General features: G+C 41.2%; 1 protein-coding gene across 2 annotated transcripts in view; it reads left to right on the top strand.

Moving 5' to 3' along the window:
* Nucleotides 1–7,029: 7,029 nt before the first annotated feature.
* The window catches only part of Epb41l3 (erythrocyte membrane protein band 4.1 like 3), a 152,998-nt gene continuing 138,482 nt past the window's right edge, over nucleotides 7,030–21,545 (top strand). Inside the window, exon 1 of one of the 2 annotated variants that reach the window (XM_060368189.1) lies at nucleotides 7,030–7,250. Coding sequence is in view for 1 of the 2 variants with exons in the window: in XM_060368182.1 (XP_060224165.1) it covers nucleotides 7,282–7,336 (55 nt within the window). In the remaining variant the exon portion in view is untranslated. Of the gene's footprint in view, nucleotides 7,337–21,545 lie in introns of both variants that reach the window. The other variant, XM_060368182.1, reaches the window with a different exon arrangement.

The following is a 21,545-nucleotide window of genomic DNA, read 5'->3' as shown; positions in this document are numbered from 1 at the left end:
AAATAAAGAATTGCTTCTGCTGTGTTTTCTGGAGGTAAGCTTCTCTACTGTGGTCAGCTGTCGCAGATCATATTCTAAAAACAAAGAGATGGAGCAAAGCCACTTGGTTTAGAGCTATGTGGCTCTCTCCAGACTTACAAAGGAATGGCAGTGAGGGTCAGATGCTTTGGAGTGTGTGGGTAGGTGGGAGAAAGGCCCCAGTTAGTTACACAGTGTACAAAGTCATCACTCAGCCACACTCAGCCACTCAGCATCTCCAGGCTTCATTTTCACAGTGGGGAAGTGATTGTCTGTTTCCCAGATTTCCCCTGATAAAAAGCTGTTATTATATTGATGGAAAAATCATACTGTGGCTCAGCGCTGAGGACCTCTGCTGGCTTTTGGTTTAGGCAGGCTAGCATCCACTGGTAGGGGCTAGGTCTCAGCCACCTTACCTGCGACTTAGTGTGCTAGAAACAGTGGACAGTGTTTATTTTCCAGAATCATCTCTCTGTCTACAGCTCAAGAATTCTAGAATTTGTTCAGGTTTGTCCTATCTGCATCCAGCAGCTTTCCCTACACAGCCCAACAGGGCTGTCTCACTGCCTGGGCCTTTGAGTCCTCCCCCGCATCATCCCCATCCCCACCAGCTTCCTGGCTGCTCTGTGGCTCCCTGCCAAGCTGTCTGCAGTGGCTGCTAGGAGTGGCTGGCTGCCTCTTCTTACCCCGACACACACTGCGGCTCTGCACTGGGTGTTGCTGGGTCTCTTGGATCTCTGGGAGGAAGTCTTATTTTGTGTTTACACATTTATGATGTACACCTTTAAATCCTATGAAGCATGTAAATTTTAGGAGATTTTAAACATCTAGGGTGAACACTGACACTCAGGTTCTACTTGCAGCTCAGGCACAAACAATTTGTACTTAAGCCTCAGAGGCCCAGCTTCTCCCACTCAGAACTGTGGCTTTGATAGCTCATTGCCTTGGACTTTTGCAGGTCTGTTATTCTGTGATTAAAAAAAAAATCATTTGAGCTCCATAAAAATACCAAGTTTCATCTGCAGTATTTAGAAAACATTAGTTTTAAAATATCCTTAAACATTTACTGTTTAGCATTCAAAAAGGAAACATCTGTTGAATGCTCAAAGAAACTGTAGACTCCAGATGTAGTTCCATTCTCCGTGGCAGTGTGGATTTAAATCAGGGCTTTGTAACAAGCCTCGAGGCGGCTGCCATGCTCGGATCCTCCACCAGGGTCCTTCCTCTACCTTCCTCCTCCCTCTGAGAGGAAGGGTGTGGGGTGCGCAGATTGCTGTGTGCCTCTCCCAGTGACTGCAGCTTCCAGCAGCTATTGGATCATAGTCCTTGATCCATTTGCTGGTTTCTGTCATGATGAGAAAAGCCAGCGGAGGGACCATGGGGTCCCTGGCCTTGAGATGCAGTTTGAGAGAAAACTCTTTGTTCTTCATATTGAAATCTCCAGGGATTTTTCTATAAAAACACCAGAAAACCAAAACTTTTCTAACTTGAGATGAAGCTTTCCATCTGTATTTTCTTTCTTTTTTTCGTTTTCTGCATTTTTAGGTTGACAGTCTGGCTGGGAATAGAGCATCGTCATCTTTAGGAAGTTAGATTTCTATGCTGTGAGACCTGTGTGATATTTGACAGGCTGACAAAATAAACTATGGTGTATGTGTGTGTGTGTGTGTGTGTCATTTCTGTCTGTGTGTGTCTCTGTGTGTGAGAGCACACACACACATGTATATGTTGTCTATTTACTTTTTTTCCCTGTACTAACTATATGGGTTCTTTCTTCTTTCCATATTCAGCATTTGAGGAGGGTCCTTTTGGGTCACTTGCATGTCTGCATTCCATTTCTTGCTCTTCCCCTGTCTCTAGTTGTGTCAGAATGAATGCTGAAAGGATACGATGGCAACCCCTTCTCTTTCTCTCTGTCCCCCTTTCCTCCTTGGCTTTCTGTCTGTGTAATGGAGTATGAAAGTCAGTGAGCTTATGTTGGAGAGGTCTGTTTATCTGCTGGTTTCAGATGCTTCAGTTCATAGCTGATTGGCCCGTGGCCTTTGGGCCTGTGGAGAAGAGCATCATGATGGATGTGCATGATGGAGGAAACTTCCGCCTTACTCAGGAAAACGAGGAGAAGAAGGGCAGCCTGGGAGCTGTTACCTCCTTGTGGCTACACCTCCAATGGCTGACATGTTCTAGACCAGTTTCCAAAGAATTAGTCCACCCTGTCCCAAAAACCCCATCAGTAGGGGCCGTCTTTCAATGTGTGAACCTTTGAGATACTTTGAGAGACCTTTGAAGACGAAAACTGTAGCACTGCTATTGGAGAACTTCAAATTTAGATATCCTAAGGGTAAAGTCCCAGAATTAAGTTTTTTTTTTTAAAAAGGAAGAGATAACAAAAGCCAAATGTAAGCTAGTTTCCTAAATAAAAATAAAAATAATAACAGTGTTTTTATTATTTTCATGATAAAAATATCACTTATTCATTTTGGTTTTGATCTAGCCTATGCCCTCCATATAGAAATATAAATAATTTCTATAACTAAAAACATACAAATAATGTTTCATAAAATTTATCCCAAAGTGTAAACCCATTATTTCTTTTGTTAATTAAGTTTTTAGTTTTTAATATTAGTTACAGTTTATTAACTTTGTATCCCAGCTGTAGCCCGCTCCCTTCATGATTTCAAACATTGGCTATTTAGTTTTTCTATGTTGTATAGACAGTTAGTGGATTTGGCACTTACTGACCAGAGAATCAGGCACTGCAGTACAACCACAGGCTCCTGTGGTCCCTACTGTGAAGGGACAGACCATGCTAAGGCCTGCATGCTACAAACGCATGGTGGTTTTAGGCAGGAGACCCCAAATGGAAGCTATGAGGCTGAAGGCTTCATTGACTCACACTGAGTTTGCTTTTCACAAGTCTGACTGTGTGAAATACGGAAATGTTGACAGCAGTTACTGTCTGTCTTGAGAGTAATACTGAAAAAAATCACGGATAAGTGAGTATGTTTGTGTATGTGTTATCCACACTTCTGTGTGTGTGAATACATCTATCCATATATTTGTGAATGTTTACGTGTATCTATGTATATCGTCTGCTTATATAGCTACAGGTGTATATATCTGTGTGTACATATGTATGAATACTGTCAGTACTTATGGAAGTAGATAGACCTTCATGCTTGTTCATGAATGTGTGTGTGTGTATATGTGTGTGTTTGTATTGTGTTTCTTACAGTTTATCTTATTCTTTATGTGCATGTGTATATATCTGTGTGCCACGTATGTGCGCAGGTGCCCACAGAGACAAGAAGAGGATGTCTGATCCCCTAGAACTGGAGTTACAGGCAGTTTTGAGCCACCCAAAGTAGGAGCTGGGAACCAACCGCCAGTCCTCTGAAAGAGGAGCGAGTTCTCTTAACTTCCAAGATGTTCTTTGTCTCCATCCTCCAAATGTTTCTGTATGTGTGTCTGTATGTAAATGTATGAATGTACACACACCTGTATGTATGTATGTATCAGTGTGTAACAAGCATGAGTCTACGTAAATGTGTGTGGATATGCCTGTGGGTCTGTACGCATATGTACGGATATATTCCCTAGACGGTTGCGTGACTGTGTACCGACATGTGTGTGTGACTGTATATTGCCCACAGAGTAATCTGTGAACATTTTGTCACTGGCTGGGGGTACTATTTTGGAAGACTGGAAACTTTTAAGAAGCAGGACCTGTACCCAGGGGAAGTAGACCACTGGAAGCAAGCCTTGACGGTCCCAGCCAGACCCCAGTCCCTCCTTCACTCCCCAATTCCTTTCCATTAAAAGGCAAACAGCTTCCTCCACCATGTGCTCCCATCTCTGTGGCATTCTCCTCCAGCTGGACCCGGCATCAGTGAAGCCAGGACTGCAGGTGCAGATCTATGAAACCATAACACAAAAGAAATCTTTCAGGGGTTGGTTAGATGCTCAGCTATTAAAGGCACATGCCATGAAGCCTGACGGTTCCTGGAACCCACATGATGGAAGGAGAGAGATGACTCCCCAAACTTGTCCTTCGACAGCTCCACATTCAAGCACATGAGCACAGACACACGTGTATGCATGTGCAAGCACACACACAGGTATGTACACACATACACATATACACATGTACACACACACTTGTACATGCAGATCAATAAACAAATAAGCCTTTCTTCCTTTAAGTTGGTCATTTCAGGAATTTTTTTCACAGTAATAAAGTAATCGTGTCATTACATAAATGTGTGATTATGTTTCAGCACATACGTGCATCTATACATAGGAGTCTATACTCATATATTTACTTGTATGTACTAGTGCTTACATGTGCACATTTGTGTATCTGTACATGTGAGTGTATACATGCATATCTATACACGTGTCTACACATGTGTGGGTCTCATATCTTCCTATTTGAGATGGTAAGAGTATAAACAACAGAGCATGAAGAAAAGGTGGGATGAAAACTTGTCCATTTTTCACCATAACTATATAATTTTGGGGAAATTTTTTTAGCCTCCTTCAATTTCAATTATGGATAAAGTTATTTTTATGAAACTGTTTGTTTCTCTGTTTTGCTCTTAACCCGGCTCTCATACAAATAATTGAGACTCTTATGTTTGTTTGATAATAAGCTTACAACACAATAACTGAGCAGTTATTGCTTTATTCTTACCCTCTAAGCCAATCTGGTTTTCACTCAACACACATCCCAGGGATACTTGTACTTTGTAGCTTTCTTTTTTCCAGCTCCTTTTTTGATGCCTCTTGGACCTCTTATCTGGCTGAATCCCTACTTCCTCCTCTAACTTCCTGGCTGGCAGGAAGTCCAGCCCTATTCTCTCTCCTGCTCAGGGACTGGCTGTAAGCTGCTTTATTGGCATGTCAGGGGACAATTGGGGAGCAGTATTATACAACATTAAGATAGGAGATTCTCAGAACAGGGATTGCAACCAGATATGAGGAGTACAGAAATTGCATTTGAATTAAACAATAACCTTATGCCTACAAATCACCTCATCTTTCAATTAAAAATAAGAATATACATGCCCTATAGGTTCTTCTGGTGCAATCATACTCAACTCTGTTGATAAATTTTTGGTTTATGCGTTAGTCCCAATATCATCCTTTGATCAACATATCTAGCCCTCACATCCCAAAGAAACTGAGGCCAGGTGGCTATAACATCCCTTTGAGCGATGTTGGTGTGAGTTGGTTCAAGGGTTCTGGTCTAGCCTAGTCTCTCTGTTGCCCAGCAATATCTGTCTAGACTTGTCCTCAGCAAAAACTATGCCTTACAGACAGGTCCTCACCATCACAAGAGGATGGCACAGTGTGGGCTGCTCTTGTGTGTCATTCTGAGAAAGATAGACTGGCTCCTGCCCTGGAGGCAGCCCAGGGCATGGGGACTGGAACTTGAGCTTGGACATCATCTCTGTATTATGTCTGCAAGGTTTTTGTTTATTTATTTTTTAGGACCTCAGATATACAAAACTGGAGTACTAACGACCTTTGGTCAATGTAATATACTTTTCAGTGTCTTCTTTGTGTTTTATTTCATTATTAGTTAGACAGTTTAAACAATGTAATAAGCACTGATAATACTTTCCAAAACAAAACCTAGAATTTTGGCAACAACCGGTGCCTAACATTTGGTCACCCCCCCCCCCCCATATCCCATTCTCTGTTTTCACCTGACAGAATCCTTAGATCCACATTTGTCTAACCTGTATTTTATTTTTACTCTCTAATGGCATTCATGACCATTTTGAAAACTGGATTTTAAATTTTAACTGTTTTAAACTTTTAAGAAGACATGTGTGGCTTCTAACTCTTGGATACTTTCCAGTGTGAAATTGTACCTATATCGTGGCGTGTGTAGGGAATGTGTTTGCTCCTATGTTTAGTACTGCTATGTATGTAATATACATTGATTGCTCACACCCTCTCTTTCTGAGGATTGCGCTGCTGAGGAGAGAGCTGTTGTAGTGTTGTTGGTCAGAACTGTGGTTCCTGATGTACCAGTCTGAGAAGTTGTCTTGGATCAGGTAGAATTGCTGGGCCATAGGGTGTCTACAATTGCTGCCTTAATTAGGTCCTCTTTAGAGTTCGAGTCTACCTTTCTTCCAAGACTTGGAGTTGTTGCCGTTCTTTGGTGTTTGTTAGTGGATATATGTCAATTGGAGTTTTAATTTATATTATTTGATGTGATCACCTCCTGTCGGAGTTTGAAGCTACATTTTTTTGATGTCTGATGGTGCTGAATACCTCCTGTCACACATGCGCTCATTTCCTTCCCATCATGAAATTTTCATTATTTTGCATTTGAGTTTCGTTTTTCCTGCTGTTTTGTTGGAATGTGCTGGGCCACATCATTTGACTGTTTTGAGATATTTCCTTCACCAGTTAAAGATGGAATGATAATATGATGGTCAGAGGGTGACTTAAAATTAAATTAATGCTTGCAAATGGTGCTTTGCGTTTCTCCGTAGAACATTCTAGCTTGCTGAAACAGGTTATTTCTTCCTTGCTGGGTGGGCTCTGCCCTCTCCCACAGGGACCACCCATCAGTGGACCGATTCTGTTGGGGATTTGTCCCATCTGCTTAGTGGAGAGACTCTGCTGTTTGTATTTCTGTAGTATTTTAATTTACGACTAAAGTAAGTTGTATACACTCAGACCTACTTGGAGAATCAACAAGGAAACAAACTGAAAGGCACAGATCAAATAAAGGGCAAAATCTGGTGTAATTATTCCGTTGATTTTAACAGCCTGTCTGTAGATTTTTGATATGTGTACTAATATGACAATTGGGAAATAAAATAATTATGAAAGTACACCCAAGAAAACAGAAAAAAACTGATATCAAACAGAAGATTCCATGTTGATGCCTAGAAGCTAGTGTCACGGGGAAATCAAGGTGCTTCAGGGCTCCTGTGTCTCGCTCCTAGAATCTCCTTCCACAGCATTTTGGAGAGCACTGCACAGTCACGCAGAGCCACTACACCGGGAACCCAGGAAAATACCAGAAGCAAGATCCCAAGGACATTCCAAAATGCTGTACAGTTGCTAACCACTGCTGGCTCCTGGCTTGATCTTTGGGAGTTGCATTCAGGAGATTTTGGAAAGCATAGTGAAACACTGCTTTTACCAGCCGGATCCTTCTGCGCTTCCCTGAGAGTGTTCCTGGAGGAGCGGAGCGGCTTGTGGATGCCACGGTAACACTGACTTGCTGCAGTGCAGCACAGCATGCCTTCCCTCATCTGTCTGTATCTGTGCTCAAAGTCCCTCTTAGGACTTGGAGGTAATTTCTTTTGCTATTGCTAACATGAATGTATGCCTTTGTGAAGTGATGGTGGATAAGGATTATAATTGTCATTGAAATCAGAATATGGTAAATAATTAAGCAAATTAACACATGAGTTCTACAAGGGGAATATGGAAATTATTCTTACCACATAATACTCTTAAAATGTTCGTTTGCTTGTGGCTCTGTGCTTATCTGTCCTCTCATTTGAAACCTGTGCTCATTAGAATTTAGCAGGGAAATTTGGGGATGAAAGGACATGGGTCTTAGCCACAATGTCACCTCACCTTGTTTTTTTTTTTTTGTTTTTTTTTTTTTTTTTCCCCTCTTTTGTACACAGCAGTCTGACCCATTTGTTAGGAATTCTCTGCTCTGGGGGAAATGTGCCTGAAGAGTCTGGAAACAACTTTCAGCTGTGATGGCAGCTTACAGTTTAGGAAGTAGTTAAGAGAAGTTTGAACGCTCTCCAAGGACAAGAGTGTTGTCTACTTGAGAGCTCTGTCTCTGCAGCTCACAAGTTGTGATTCATTTTATTCTGTGCCAAGGATTAAACAGAAAAATAGTGCAATGGAATTTAAGTTTGCTTTGTAAGTAATTGCAAAAACAACCAGTAACCCAGTTTCACTGATGCATGATGGTTAATTCCCTAACCATCAAAGGATGGGGCTGCCTTCAAACCTGACTCAGCTATGTCAGGAGAGATAGAGAGAGACTTGTGCCTGGGTCTCTTAGTGTTGGTCTTTCTGTGATCCTTGAAACAACAGTGACCAGGACCAGAAGTGACTGGTGAACAGAGTTTTATAGAGAGGAGCAGCAGAAACTCAGGCACCTTGGGAACTTCTCTTGGTGATAGCTTTAATCTTTCCATCTATTTCACAAAGAGTTCTTTATGTCTCAGAAGGGACATTCCCATCCTAAGATAGTGTATGCATAGGAATACAGCACCTCTCCCACCAACCATTTGTCTCTCTGTCTGTGTGTGTCTTTCCCTCTCTCTCTGCTTCCCATGGCTTTCAAAACCAAAGTTGTACTTTGAGTAAGTCTCACAGGGTGTGATATCTTAAGCATTTCTACATTGATAGCACATTCCATTTTTCTTTACATGTCTAACTATGAAGTATTTCTGATACTTTTTCAATGAATCCAGACATTCTTTTTTATGGAATTATTTAAATTTTTCCAAGCTACAAGTTTTAAGGGGGTGGAGGCAAGGAGAGGAGCAGTGGTGTGGGACATGAACCTTACTGTACAGGGCTATAATTCAAGATTTTGATGATAATAGTAGTTTTGCATTATTTTCAACACGACGACATCATAAATATGGATTGCCCACATGACATTTTTATGTCTCGTGTCATTCAAATTGTATGTGTCAGGATCTTAAATGTCACTTTGGGATTTAGTGCAAGAAGTTCCCAGCTTGCCTTTTCTTGTCTTTCCTTAGAGGTGACCTCATAGTTACAGACATATGCTTTGCTGTCACAGAAAGAGATGTCCCCATCCTTCCCTAGTGTCACTCCTACCTGCTTTTGTTACTTCTTAGAGAAGTACTATCAGTCTTCACACACTACATGACCTCATCATGTCCCACATTCACCTTCAAATCATGCCAGTATACCAGAGAAGTCCAATGTCTTCTAATGCAGGAACTGACAGCAGTGGTAAGGAGACAGCTGGCATCCTGGCATCTTCTTATTCCTTCAGGATTCTGAGTGACAGGCAGTTTAGAAAGTGCCAGTGATGCCAAGGACACTTGTCTTTACAAAAAGGTACAATGACAAAATTTTAAGAGACCAGACAGATCCCTGTAGGCAATTATATTCATGAACATACTTTCCCACCAACAGGAATTATTCATAAGTGGTGACAATTACTCAATGTATGGTCTTAGTTTAGAACAAACTTAGCTGGAACTTGAGGGCCCATATTCCTAGAGCATTTGAGAAAGGAGGAAGGACACAATTGTTGTTTCACTGATAAAATTTAGGGACACACCCTTAAGTGGCTGGAAGCTGTTGCTTCACCTAGAGAGGGTGGGCTCACCATCGGAGATCTCTTTCAAACCAATAAGGAATGTGATTCTAACTCAAGCTATCTCATTTTTATTGAAGTTAACTTGGAAAAGCTAAACATTTAGGCTATGAACATTCTTTGGGCTTATGAACATTCTTTAGAATGACTTGTCACTAAAGTCAAGTGTGCTATCCAAACTGGAAAACAACCCTTAAAATGCATCATACCAAGATGTCATTTACTATTCCAAGTGACGAATCGTCAGGAGCTTTGGTAGAGAACATATTGAAAAACTGAACTGGGGAATAATACTTATATTGTAATAACTACTTTTCCAACTTTGAACGAGACAAGGAAATCTCTAGATTGCTTTAATTACTTTTTCTAATAAGCAGAGAGCTACACTTCAAAATAGAATTTAACGTGATATTAACTGCTGCTCCCCAGTGAGGACATTTAGAGTCAATGATTGTTTCTAATACTTGGAGTATTTTCAAAAATGTTCACAGCCACTTTTCTTATAGCCTCAGCTTCATAATGCCATGCGCTGTTCGCTTTAACCTTCAAAGCGGTCTAGTGTAACAGAGAAGCCTGTTACAAAGTGACACAGATAACTAAAATGCCTCATGAGTAATGGACTCATATTCAGAAAGGAAAAAAATGTCTCTAAAAACTTGGCATTTGATAAGAAAAAATATACAGGCATTTAATACAATGAAACCTATTTTATTGCAAAGATTGCAAAGCCTGATGGAAAATGCTGATAGGCTTACTTTCCATGACATTGATTTGCTCCTTAACCTCTGACATCTCTGGCCCCATCTTGTTGCCAGGCAACAGCAGAGAAATAAAATGTGAGTAACCAAAGTTCCCGACATAAGAATGGGTTGCATTCTAGAAGCTGGCAAGCTGGGTTTTAAGAATTTTTAAATTCCTTTAAAAATTCTTTTAAGCATGTTTCTTCATGTACCCAATAGACTCATTATAAACCTGTACAATTCATAAATCTCTTGAAACAGTGAAAAGAAATACCTTCACTATCTAGAAGACAGTTGATGATTCTCTTATTCCAAATGCTGGATTCTGGGAGATGAGAAATTTCACTGAACAGCCAAGAGGTGTTATCAGGCCTGTGTGTAGAGCGCGTCCTCTTAGCTTTACAGTCTAAGCCTACGTGTTCTTACTCAGTACGTTTTTATGTCTTATTTCTACGAAGTTAAAGGGTGTAGAGATTGGGATAAAAGGAACCAGACAGACAAAATGAAGAAATGGTCCTTAACAGGTCAGGCCAGAGCGGACCCTGAGTACTTATAAGTCAGAGCCCAGCTGTCTGTTGCCTTTTGCAAACGTAGGAAGCTACTCCTGCCTTCGGAACGCCTGAAAGCTGTGTGTCCCCACAGCAAGAATCAGTGGGCTAAGGTAGCTGTCACCAAGGCTGAAAGCCTGAGACCCATCTCTGAGGAACCACATGGTGGACGGAGAGGCTGACTCCACGAGTTGTCCTCTAACCCGCATGCATATGTGGTGGATTGCGCATCCAGACGCACACCCAAGTGCACGCATGTGTGTGTGTGTGTGTGTGTGTGTGTGTGTGTGCGTGCGCGCGCGCGCGCGCGCGCGCGCACTCACACAGACACACATGCACACACACCGGCACACACTACTACACACAGACTATCACTCACACATACCCACTCTGCACACACGCAGTCACACGGAAGTGGTGGTATGTGCCTGTAATCCCAGCACTCAGGAGACCGAGGCATGAGGACTAGACGTTTTGGGCTAACCTGAGCTACCATAGTGAATTGGAGGTCACTCTGGGCTATCTTGTAAGTCACTATTAGTATTTGTGAAAAGAACAATCATAACAAATAAAATTTTGTTCCATTTCAAGATTCCCAATTGTGTACTTTGGAAAGCCTGCATTATCTAGTTAACGTTGAAAACAGCATTGATTACAGCCTCTTCAGCTCAGGTGAAAAAATTCGAGAGTGTGGAGGGACAGTCAGTCTACCTCATTCTTATTTTTTCCTCTTTCCTGTCAGCTTTCCCCATGCCTTCTGCCCATCTCTAGGTTGGCTCTCTTCTTTACCCCGGCCCCACATAGTCCGTATCATATATGTAGGACATATTATGTATGAAAAAACCATAACGGAACTAAATATTTTTTATGCCAATTTAAAATTAATTTAAAATGCACAATGAGTTGGAGTTTCTCTGGCAGCTATAATTTAATCATGCATGTAACTTAAGCATTGTCCGAGAAATGTTTTCCGAATTGAAAGGAGAGCTGTCACAGATTACCCCCCCCACACACACACACATACTTACAGAGACTGCATACTAACCACAGAAAACAGCCTGCCCTGAGGACATGCACAGCGATGGTTCTCACCTCTGCAGAAGAGAAATCCCTGCCCCTGATGAGTCTCTAAGGTGTACAACAACTCTGGTGTGAGGACATTTGTCACCAAGGAAGCCAAGGCTGTTCATATCCCTCTTTTCTTCCCCCTCTTGTCCCTCAAGTGCCTGTTTGCATGGCTACTCACTCACAAAGGATCTCTCCAATTAGGGAGAATATTTTTTATATATTATGCCTCAGTAGCACTTTAATCTAATTGTTCGTGAACCCTGCAGACTCGTAATTACTGTTTTTGTCGTGCACACAGCAGTAAGAGTAATTCCAAATTAAAAGGTGAGTGATTGGTACTAAGCGTTTGATTAACTCTATATGATATGTACCGAAACTTACTAAAAATAAGCTCATAAGCCCTCACCTCCCTAGGGAGCAAACAGCCAACTAAAAACAGTTTACCAGAGCCAGGCTGCTGTCACTGCTTTATCTCATTTATTTCTGTAGACTGTCCCCATGTCAGAAAGGCCTGACTACAATCCAGATGTGCAGAATCTTTCACCATGCTCTGTATTCTTGTTGAAGGAAACACTGTAGTCACATGTATGGACTATCTTTAAGATACACTTTGTAAACTTGGCCTTGAGGAAGCCTGCCTTAGGAGACCATATAAGCAGCAGCAAATCAAGTTTTGCATGGTTCTTTGGCTATGCAGTGCTTTGTTTCATCTTGTTTGAAGTTCTCATCCATCCCAGCCCGGCTCCAGATAGACTATGTAGCTGAGACTTATTCTCCTGGTTCCAACTCCACATGCTGGCATTGCAGGTAGGAACTACTGTACCAGGTCATACAGCTCTGAGCATCGAACCCAGGGCTTCCTCCACACTAGCCAAGTACTCTACCCACTGAGATACATTTCTAACCAACTTCTGCAGGGTTTCTATGATTATAGATACTGAGTTTTCTTTCCTAGGTGTTCAATCTGAGTTTCTTTTGTTGTTATTGTTTATTTCATTTGCACTCTATTTTCCTTGAGACTGAGTCTTGTCATTTAGCCTTAGCTTGCCCTAAACTCATTAGCATTTCTGTCTCAGCCTCCTAAATGACAGACAGATAGACATTATGGTGCCTGGCTTCCAACTCAGGTTCTTACAAGAGTCCTGAAGCATGTTTGCATCAAGCCAAGGCTTTTGAAAGATTCTGGTGCAAAATGGTCAGCTCAACTTTTACATAACAACTTTCTAAAGTTATTTATTCATTCACTTTACATCCCAATTGTAGCTCCCTCACTCCTCTCCTCCCAGTTCCATCCTCCTTTCCTCTTCCCTCTGGTCCCCCTCTCCTACACCTCAGAAAAAAAGGATGCCCTCTCTACCCATCCCAGCACATCAAGTTGCATCAGAATTGAGCAAGTCCTCTTTCATGGTGGCCTGGCAAGGCAGCCCCACCAGGAGGAAGTGATCGAAAAGCAGGCAACAGAGTCCTTGTTAGAGATAGCCCCGATCCCCTTACTAGGACACCCACATGAAGCCCAAGCCACCCATGGAGTGCTTCTGTGTGGTAGGCTGAGATCCATTCCATGCATGGTCCTTGGCTGGTGCTTCAGTCTCCACAAGCCTCCCAGGGCCCAGGTTAGTTGGTCTGTTGGTCTTCTTGTGGAGCTCCTGTTCCCTGCAGACTCTTTTATCCTTCTCTCTACTCTTCCACAAAGCTCCCTGCTCTCTGCCCAATGTTTGACTGTGAGTCTCAGCATCTGTTTCCATCCGTTGCTGGGTGGGGCCTCTCATAGGACATCTATGCTAGACTCCCGTCCGAAAGCATAGCAGAGTGTCATTAATAGTGTCATAACAACCTCTTAATTCGGAAAAATCAGGGGTCCCAAACGATGAAGTCTAAGAACAAAGTATTTAACATGCTTTTTTCGTTAGAGAGCCTGTGAATGTTTTGAATATACACTTCTAGGAAGCTGCCTTGGGGAGCTCTGCAACTCCATTAGTGTCTCCTTCTGTTGACAAATAATCAGTACCACTCACAGATGTTTTGCATCTAATCAGGACTTGTGTGTGCCCTGTGGGGCCCCTGGCGAATGTGGGTATCCCCTTGGGAAAGCTAGAGCCATGCTTCACATTTACCGTTCCAAAACATTTTCTGACACATCAACAAAGCCTTTGCTTTTTCTCCAGTCTCCCCCCCCTCTTTTTTTCTGAACCGTTCCAGGGAGTACAGATGAGACAGGAAGATTTTGGAGGGCGATGGAGGGATTGCCGTCCCCTGGCCTTTACCGTGGTTATTGTGGACCACTTAGCAGTACTTTGATGAAACCGTATACTCCTTACACATTTAAAACTCCAGGTCTAAATGTTTTTCTTTAAGCAGTCACATAGCATGTAATTTCAGACATCCTGTGTATAGCTTACTTTAATAGCCAATACACGCCTCAGTTTTTATGTGTCTTTTAAATGCCATAGCAATTCATCACCTACCATCATATACTTTACAAGCACAGGATGATATTTTTTTAAAAAAATATTCTGCATGATTTTACCTCCAAAAAACTTTTATTTGCATTCTACTTCCTTTACAGAATGTTACCTTAACTTAATAGGTTTTAGCTGGAAAGCATTTTGCTAATTACCTTATAACTTAATGTGATAACATGAACATATATATTGAAACTTTAATTATTGTTTGTGAATAAACACATAAGGTTTTAAAAATAATTTTTGAATTATGTAACAATCATAATTGTTAGTGATTTATGCTTTCACATAAACAATAGAAAATATTTTACAAACAGATACATATACAAAAAGCAAAGCAGTAAACAGTATCAATATAAGCAGGCTGTTCCCTCCATTTTTTTCATGTTTGTGGGTAACTGACACGCTGCCAGAATGAGACAGACTTCAAAAGTTTCCCTCCTTTCTTCCTTCCCTCCCTCTGTCCTTCCTTCCATCTCTACCTCTTCCCCTTCCTTCTTTCCCTCCCTCCTCCCTTCTTTCCTCCTCCTTTCTCTCCCTCCTTCCTTCCTTCTCTCCTTCTCTCTCCCACTTTCATTTTCACAGATAAGCACAGATAATGCAGTTGAGCAATGAAATCAACCATAGTTGAAGAACTACATTAACCCATCTACCCTTCAAGGCCCTGAATCACTCTATTGCCCACTTCATTTTCTCTTTCAGTTTTGTAGAAAGAAAGAAAGAAAAAAGCAGTCAGTTGCCTGAGGTGTGTAGGATTTGTTAATTAATGATGAAAGTAATTCAGATAATTGAAGAAAGAATTTTTTCAAAGCTGGCATCAGAGTTGGAGAAACACAGTCCTCTGAATAGTGAGGATTATAGACCTCAGCTCCTTTAGCTTGTATTCATTCCCCCCTCAATCCATTGAGTTACCTTTCAACTCCTCTGAAATTTCTCAGATGTGGTCACTTGTGACTTATGTGCTCTAAATCCAATAAAAATCCCTAATTTTTTTGATGGCTGGGCTCTTTCTTGATCTATGCCTCCCTTACCAGTCTTGAACTACTACTACTCCTGGGGAATCCATCTTTAGCCAAGTTACTTCTCCCATGCTCCTAAGCGTAGCTTTTACCTAGTGCTTGTCTCCTGTGAGCTGCACGTAAATATTTTATTATTTATTAAAAGTATGAATTAAATATCACAGGAATAACTTAGACTTAATATATATCCCATGCATCCTATTAGCTTATCAGGTAGTTTTCCCCCTCTCCTTCCAAATGTTTTTTTGTTATTGGCGGCGGTTTTGGGTTTTTGGTTTTTCGAAACAGGGTTTCTCTGTATAACAGCCCTGGATGTAGTGAAACTTGCTTTGTAGACCAAGGGGGCCTCAAACTCACAACGTTCTGCCTGCCTTTGCCTCCCAAGTGCCGGGGTTAGAGGCGTGCCACCACCAGCCCCACACACACTTCTTAATCCACTCCTCTTTCATTGATAAAGTGAGCCAATACTGGCTGTTAGACGAAAAGCAGATGGCTCTATCCTGGGTCGGAAGTTAAAATAGAATAAAATAAAATAGAATAAAAAAAATAAAATAAAATAAATAAAATAAAAAAATAAAACACTGTGTCAAAGACCTAGAGCCAGAAGGAGTTAGACAAAAATGAGTCCCAGTTAGAAGCATAAACTGGATGTATGTTCTACCTCTATCTCTCTGTGATACGCACTGTGACTACATGCTACAGAAGCTTGTGTGTTTTGCAATGCAGAGGTTCATAGATTTTTCAATATGGAGAACTGACAACTATTCAAGGAGATAGGGGCTGATTACCTCATCAAACTGTTGCATATCATATGCATGCTGAGTCTCACAAGCAAGTACGGTTGTATGTGTCAAGCAAAAATTTAAGCTGCTGATTAACAAAAGAAGGAAAATAAATGATACATCAAATCCTGGGGAGTGTTTTCCCTCTGACATGTGTTGTTGTTGTTGTTGTTGTTTTTTAATCTTGCTTCATCCTGTTCCTACTATTAACACCCAAATAATAGCTGAGTGACATGAAAATTGTCATAAGTGTTTTTAGATATTAATATTGGTATTGCTTGTGGCTTAACTAGTAGAAAAGTGTCCTTTTTGTCTCCCTGCTGTAAACTCACCTGTTATTTCTCGGAAGGCAATGGCATCGCCTTGTAGACTACTCACCACCTACAGGTGCAATTCAAAGACCAACCCTGATGTAACCCTTGTCAGTCATCTGGGCCTTGAATGTTCCTCTTCAACCATCTCCCACCCTCTCTCCTGCAAGTCTCTCCAAGTTACTGGATAGCTCAGTGACGCTGAGAATTTGCTTCTGCCTAGAATCCCTTCTTGCTGCCCTCCCCCCACAACCCCGTCTGCGGTCCAAGTCCCCCTTTTCTAAGCAAAGCTTAGCTGGGTTGCTGCTTGTCTCCAGGACAGCCTTCTCTCCAGTGTAGACTCCTTGCTGCGCCTTTCCAGCAACAAACTCATTGAAATTGGATTCCCGGTGCAATGGTATTGAGAGGAGATAGGTTCAGGAGGTCATTAGGTTGTTAAGGGGCATTAATGCCAGTCTTCTGGAAGCAAGTTCTTATTCTTTCTGTACTACATTAATTGACACAGAAATATGTTGTCATGAAGCAAGGAACACTCCTTTCGGTTTGTTATTTCAGGCTCTGCACTCTTTAGTGTGTGTGTGTGTGTGTGTGTGTGTGTGTGTGTGTGTGGTGAGGTGCTTTCACTATGCTTTTAGATTTCCAAGCCTCCAGAACAGTGTGAGTCATAATAATTCTTCCCTCCCTAAATTACCCAGCCTCTGGCATTTTGTTACAGCAAAAGAATACAGCCGTAGACACTGAGTCTCTCCTATTTTGGGGCTCCCATTGCTTTAACACACTATCCATCACATAGCAGGTGCGCAGTGAATAAAACCAGCTGGGAACATATCCCTGCTGGAATCATCCCTGTCGGTGGATGGATGGGTTGTCTCAGGGGCAACAGAGGAGAAGATCTGTTACAGGGATCCACATTTCTGCATCGCTGCCACTGTCACGTGTCACACTGATGGAGATCCGAGGACATGTCAGGCATATGCCTCTGTTTATTAGTAAATAGCGTAAGAGGAATAATGAAAGCAGCACCAAGAATCGTTATAAAACCCACACTATCCACCCTAATGGGAACATTTTTTTTTTGTAAATACAGTATAATAGTTAAAACTAAGAAGCTGACATTGGTACAATACTAGTGCCGATGAGCGCCAGTTTTAGCATTCATAGATCTTCCTTGTGGCAACTACTAGGGTGAGCTTCTAATGACCTTTTTAGTTCTGCCGTTTCTCCTGCAGATTTTAAATTAAATCTTCTGTAGCAAAACATCTTCTTTCTCCTTCTTTTATTTATTCGATCATATACTTGTAGCGGTATCGACTCGTGGATATTTCTTTATTCTTAAGTTTTGATTCTATGCTGTTCTTACATCACATTTTTGTTCAGATGGTCTGAACTTTGCTATTAGGAACTCTTCAGGTTACTCTAGAGTCCTTTCAATAAGTCCCTTATTCTGTCATTTTGTTGTTGTTTTTACTTGGCTGTTGTAGACTTGATTTGTAGATCAGGCTGGCTCGAACTCATCATTTTGTCATTTTTTAAAAACTTTTTTAAAGTGCTTTTTTTTTAATGTTTGTTGCCTGATGCTCAGCAAATAAAAAAAAAAAACCAAAAATTTAATGCAACTTCGTATCATACCTACGTATTAAAGTTTCTTATTAGAAATCCAGGGACAGAATGCCTGGAATCCTGGAATTTGAGAGGCCGAAGCAAGAGGATTGCTGCAAGTTGGAAGCCACTCAAGGATAAATAGTAAAACTCTTTCCCAAAACAGTTCCCATAGGCCATCTCATGTGGTCTATTATTGCTATTTTAGCAACTTGACTCTCTTATGAAGGTCTCACGTGGCCACAGAAAACAGTTAAATTCTTTGTTCGTATCCCTGCTCTTCCCCCAACATAATGTCTTGGCAGTTACCATGTAAAGTGAGGACTGCAGCAATCATGTCTCAACTCCTGCCATTTAATTTGCTTTCAGTAACTGTGCAGTGTTCTTCTTCCTGATAGATGTACCCAAACAAATGCAGATTTTTGAATTGGTAGGAAGGGAATGGCAGGACGCCTGCTGAGATCTTTACAACTTCTAGTGTCTGTGAGCACAACGACCTATTTAGATGAACTTTGTTCTTCACCTGAGGCTTTGACTCAGCTCAGTAGTCAGTTGTCTCTTCCTTCAAAGTGAATTAAGTCTGAAAAGCTAAGACAACTATCAAGCTGACAATGCTGCCAAAATTGTTTAGACAGCATCTGCATCTCACGAGGGAGATTCTTCTTTGAAATTAACTGGAAAGTGAGGCCCCCAACTCTTCCCTCCTGAGCAAGTGAGTCTAGAGCCACGCTGTATAGAGGAGTTGAAGATGGCTGTTCCCTGCCCATCACTCTTCAGGCTGTTGCTATGCCATCCATCAAGGGAATCCATCTAATATTAGGTTTCACTTTAATTGGCTCTTGTGGTGCTTCCTTTTTTATATCATCTTTCTATAAAAACACCTTAAATTACTCTCGGCATTTTTGTAATTCAAAGTAACAGAAAATTCCATTCCAACAAAAGAATTCTAATAGAACCTGTAGAAATACATGTATTTATTTTTAGGAATTTGTTTTGGACAATATCAATGAATACACATATATTTTAATATCTGCACGTCATCTGTATTTAAGCTAAAGATTAAAATAAGATGAAAAGGAAAACAAATTAAATCATGCTAAACAATGGGCTATTGATGTAGAGTGCATATATCAAAATAGTAAATATAATAATTGAGATAATAATATAAATGCCAGGTAGGTAAATAAAGAGATGAGAGATGATATATGGATAGATGGGTAGGTAGATAGGTAGATGATAGACAGATGATAGTTAGATAGATAGATAGATAGATAGATAGATAGATAGATAGATAGACAGACATTTTCTGTGGACTTATTGGTGATTATGTAAGAGATAAAGAATAATTTATTTGGTTGGGCATGATGATGTAAAGCTGTAATAGTAGCATCTGGTGACGCTTAGGCAGGAGGATTACCATGAGTTTGAGGCCACATAAGTGAGTACCAGGCTAACAAAGGTTACACAGCAATGAAAAAGTGAAAAGAAAAAAAAATAACAAAACCTGAAAATATATTTTATTTGGATCCTGTACAAAGAATCTGAGATGGTAATTAAACCTTCACTATGTCAGCCAAGCCTTCATATGTGTCTTTAGGAAAATAAAAATAAAGAATCCTGTGTGACAGATATCACTTGAAAGAGTTTCCTTATACCAAATGGCTGTGGCTTTATAAATTCTCACAGCCTCAAGTTGGTTCACAGACTGATCATCTGTAACCCAGAAGACATTTTCCCTTAAAAAGGCTGTTTTAGTGGTTAGTATCCCAGAAAACTGGACAAAAGCCTTTTAAATCCATGACATGCTTGAAGTATGGGCATGACATTAGTCATACCAAGTCACCCTTCTCTCCGTACCTGGTTCCGCCTTCACTGTCCTATCTGGTGGCTGTTGAGTGAGCTGTGTCCACATATGCCCAACACAAGGTCTCTGTAGGTGCTCCTCTACTTAGAGAAGACACTGCGGAGTCCCTGGCTCTTTCTTTCCATGACATGAATGCTCTTGATGAGGGAAATTTCCTTCTCTCCCCATCTGTAGGTGGCGCTTCTAATAAGAGCAAGGGTAGTGATACAAGAATATACTTCCTCTATTTTCTTGGTCTGCAACTTTGCTGTAAAGTGTTATGGAACTGTGATCATGCATTCTGAATATGACAATGTCTTCCATGGGAAACTGAGGGTGTTCTGAGGAGCACACGCCAGACGGCTTCTTTCCTGAGACTTATGCAAGAATGGTCAGAGGATCTTTTCATTAATCTCAGACATAGAAATATTGACTAAGAAATCGCTCTTAATCTTAAACAAACATAAACCCCTCATACTTAATGTAGTCCAATAAAATTAAACACCCTACCAATGTCAAAGACCTAGTTCCCTTGTGAAATACAATTGCCCTGTTTTGACCTCTTACAGATAATGAATGAGCAAAAGTTAATGTGTTTACTTAGATATTAATGACAGTAGTTAACTTATATTCGTGCCTTGGTTACTTTTCTATTGGTGAAACACTATGACAAAGGCAGTTTATAAAAGGAAACATTTAACTGGGGGTTTGCTTATAGTTTCAGAGGGTGAGTCATAACTGTCATGGCAAGGGACATGGCAGCAGACAGACAGGCATGGTGCTGGGGCAGCAACTGAAAGCTTCTATCTGGACCTGCAAGCTGGAGGCTGAGAGTGAGACTAGGTCTATCATGGGCTCTTAAAAGTGCAAAGCCCACCCTTCAGTAATTCAGCTCCTCCAACAAGGTCACACCTCCTAATGCTCCCTAAACAGTTCCACCAGCTAGGGACCTACCTAGCATTCGAATATACAAGCCTATGGGAGCCATCCTCATTCAGAACACCACAGTGTGCTTACCACTATAGGTTAAGCCCAGGTGGATAGGCTCAATGAACTTGATTCCCAGGCAATCCCATAAATAGGACACTTGGTCCTCTTCACTGTACAATGAAGACACCAAAATTTTAGGGCTTTGGTAACCTTCTTCACAGCCAGCAACTCCTTGAGCTCAGTATAAACTTAGGCCTCACTATTATTAATTATTCATCTTGCTATTAATCACAGCACTTAATGTCCAGACTGTACAACCAAGTGTTGCATAACTACTATGTAACTGAATAGTCAAATACACATATAATGTTTATCAACGTGATGGGTTTAATCTCCCACAAAGCATGGTGATACAGGGATGCAGACACCTTTTCAGCACTCCTCCCAGGTCTTTATTGGGCTCATTTCTGCCTCCCCTCTGGAAGGGTCTCTTTGCTGTTCCTCTTGCTATGAAGTTCTGTACAGTTCCAAAGCTCCATTCTCAGAGACTCAATGAACCCTGAGCATCTTCCATGGTGGTGTCTTATACTGGCTCAGGGAAGCCCAGTTAGTAAACAATAAAGGGTTTTTTTTTTTTTTTTTCAATGCAGTTTATTCAGGAACATTGAACAATCCTCGGACCCCGGGGAAAGCCAGCCCACAGCTTAAATAGCCTCTGGGTAGCCAACCCAGGCGTGCCACGGGGGCAATGCAGATAGGTCCACATACATGGAGCAAGCCAGATCCTCGGCCTTAGCCAAATGTGGAGTTGTTCGTGACAGAGAGCACTCACCGTCGGGAAGGTGGAAGGCGGAAACCAGCTCCATCTTTAAG

The sequence above is a fragment of the Meriones unguiculatus genome, chromosome 15 (assembly GCF_030254825.1).
Source record: "Meriones unguiculatus strain TT.TT164.6M chromosome 15, Bangor_MerUng_6.1, whole genome shotgun sequence".
Taxonomy (NCBI): domain Eukaryota; kingdom Metazoa; phylum Chordata; class Mammalia; order Rodentia; family Muridae; genus Meriones; species Meriones unguiculatus.
This window is presented reverse-complemented; position numbering and strand designations above follow the sequence as displayed.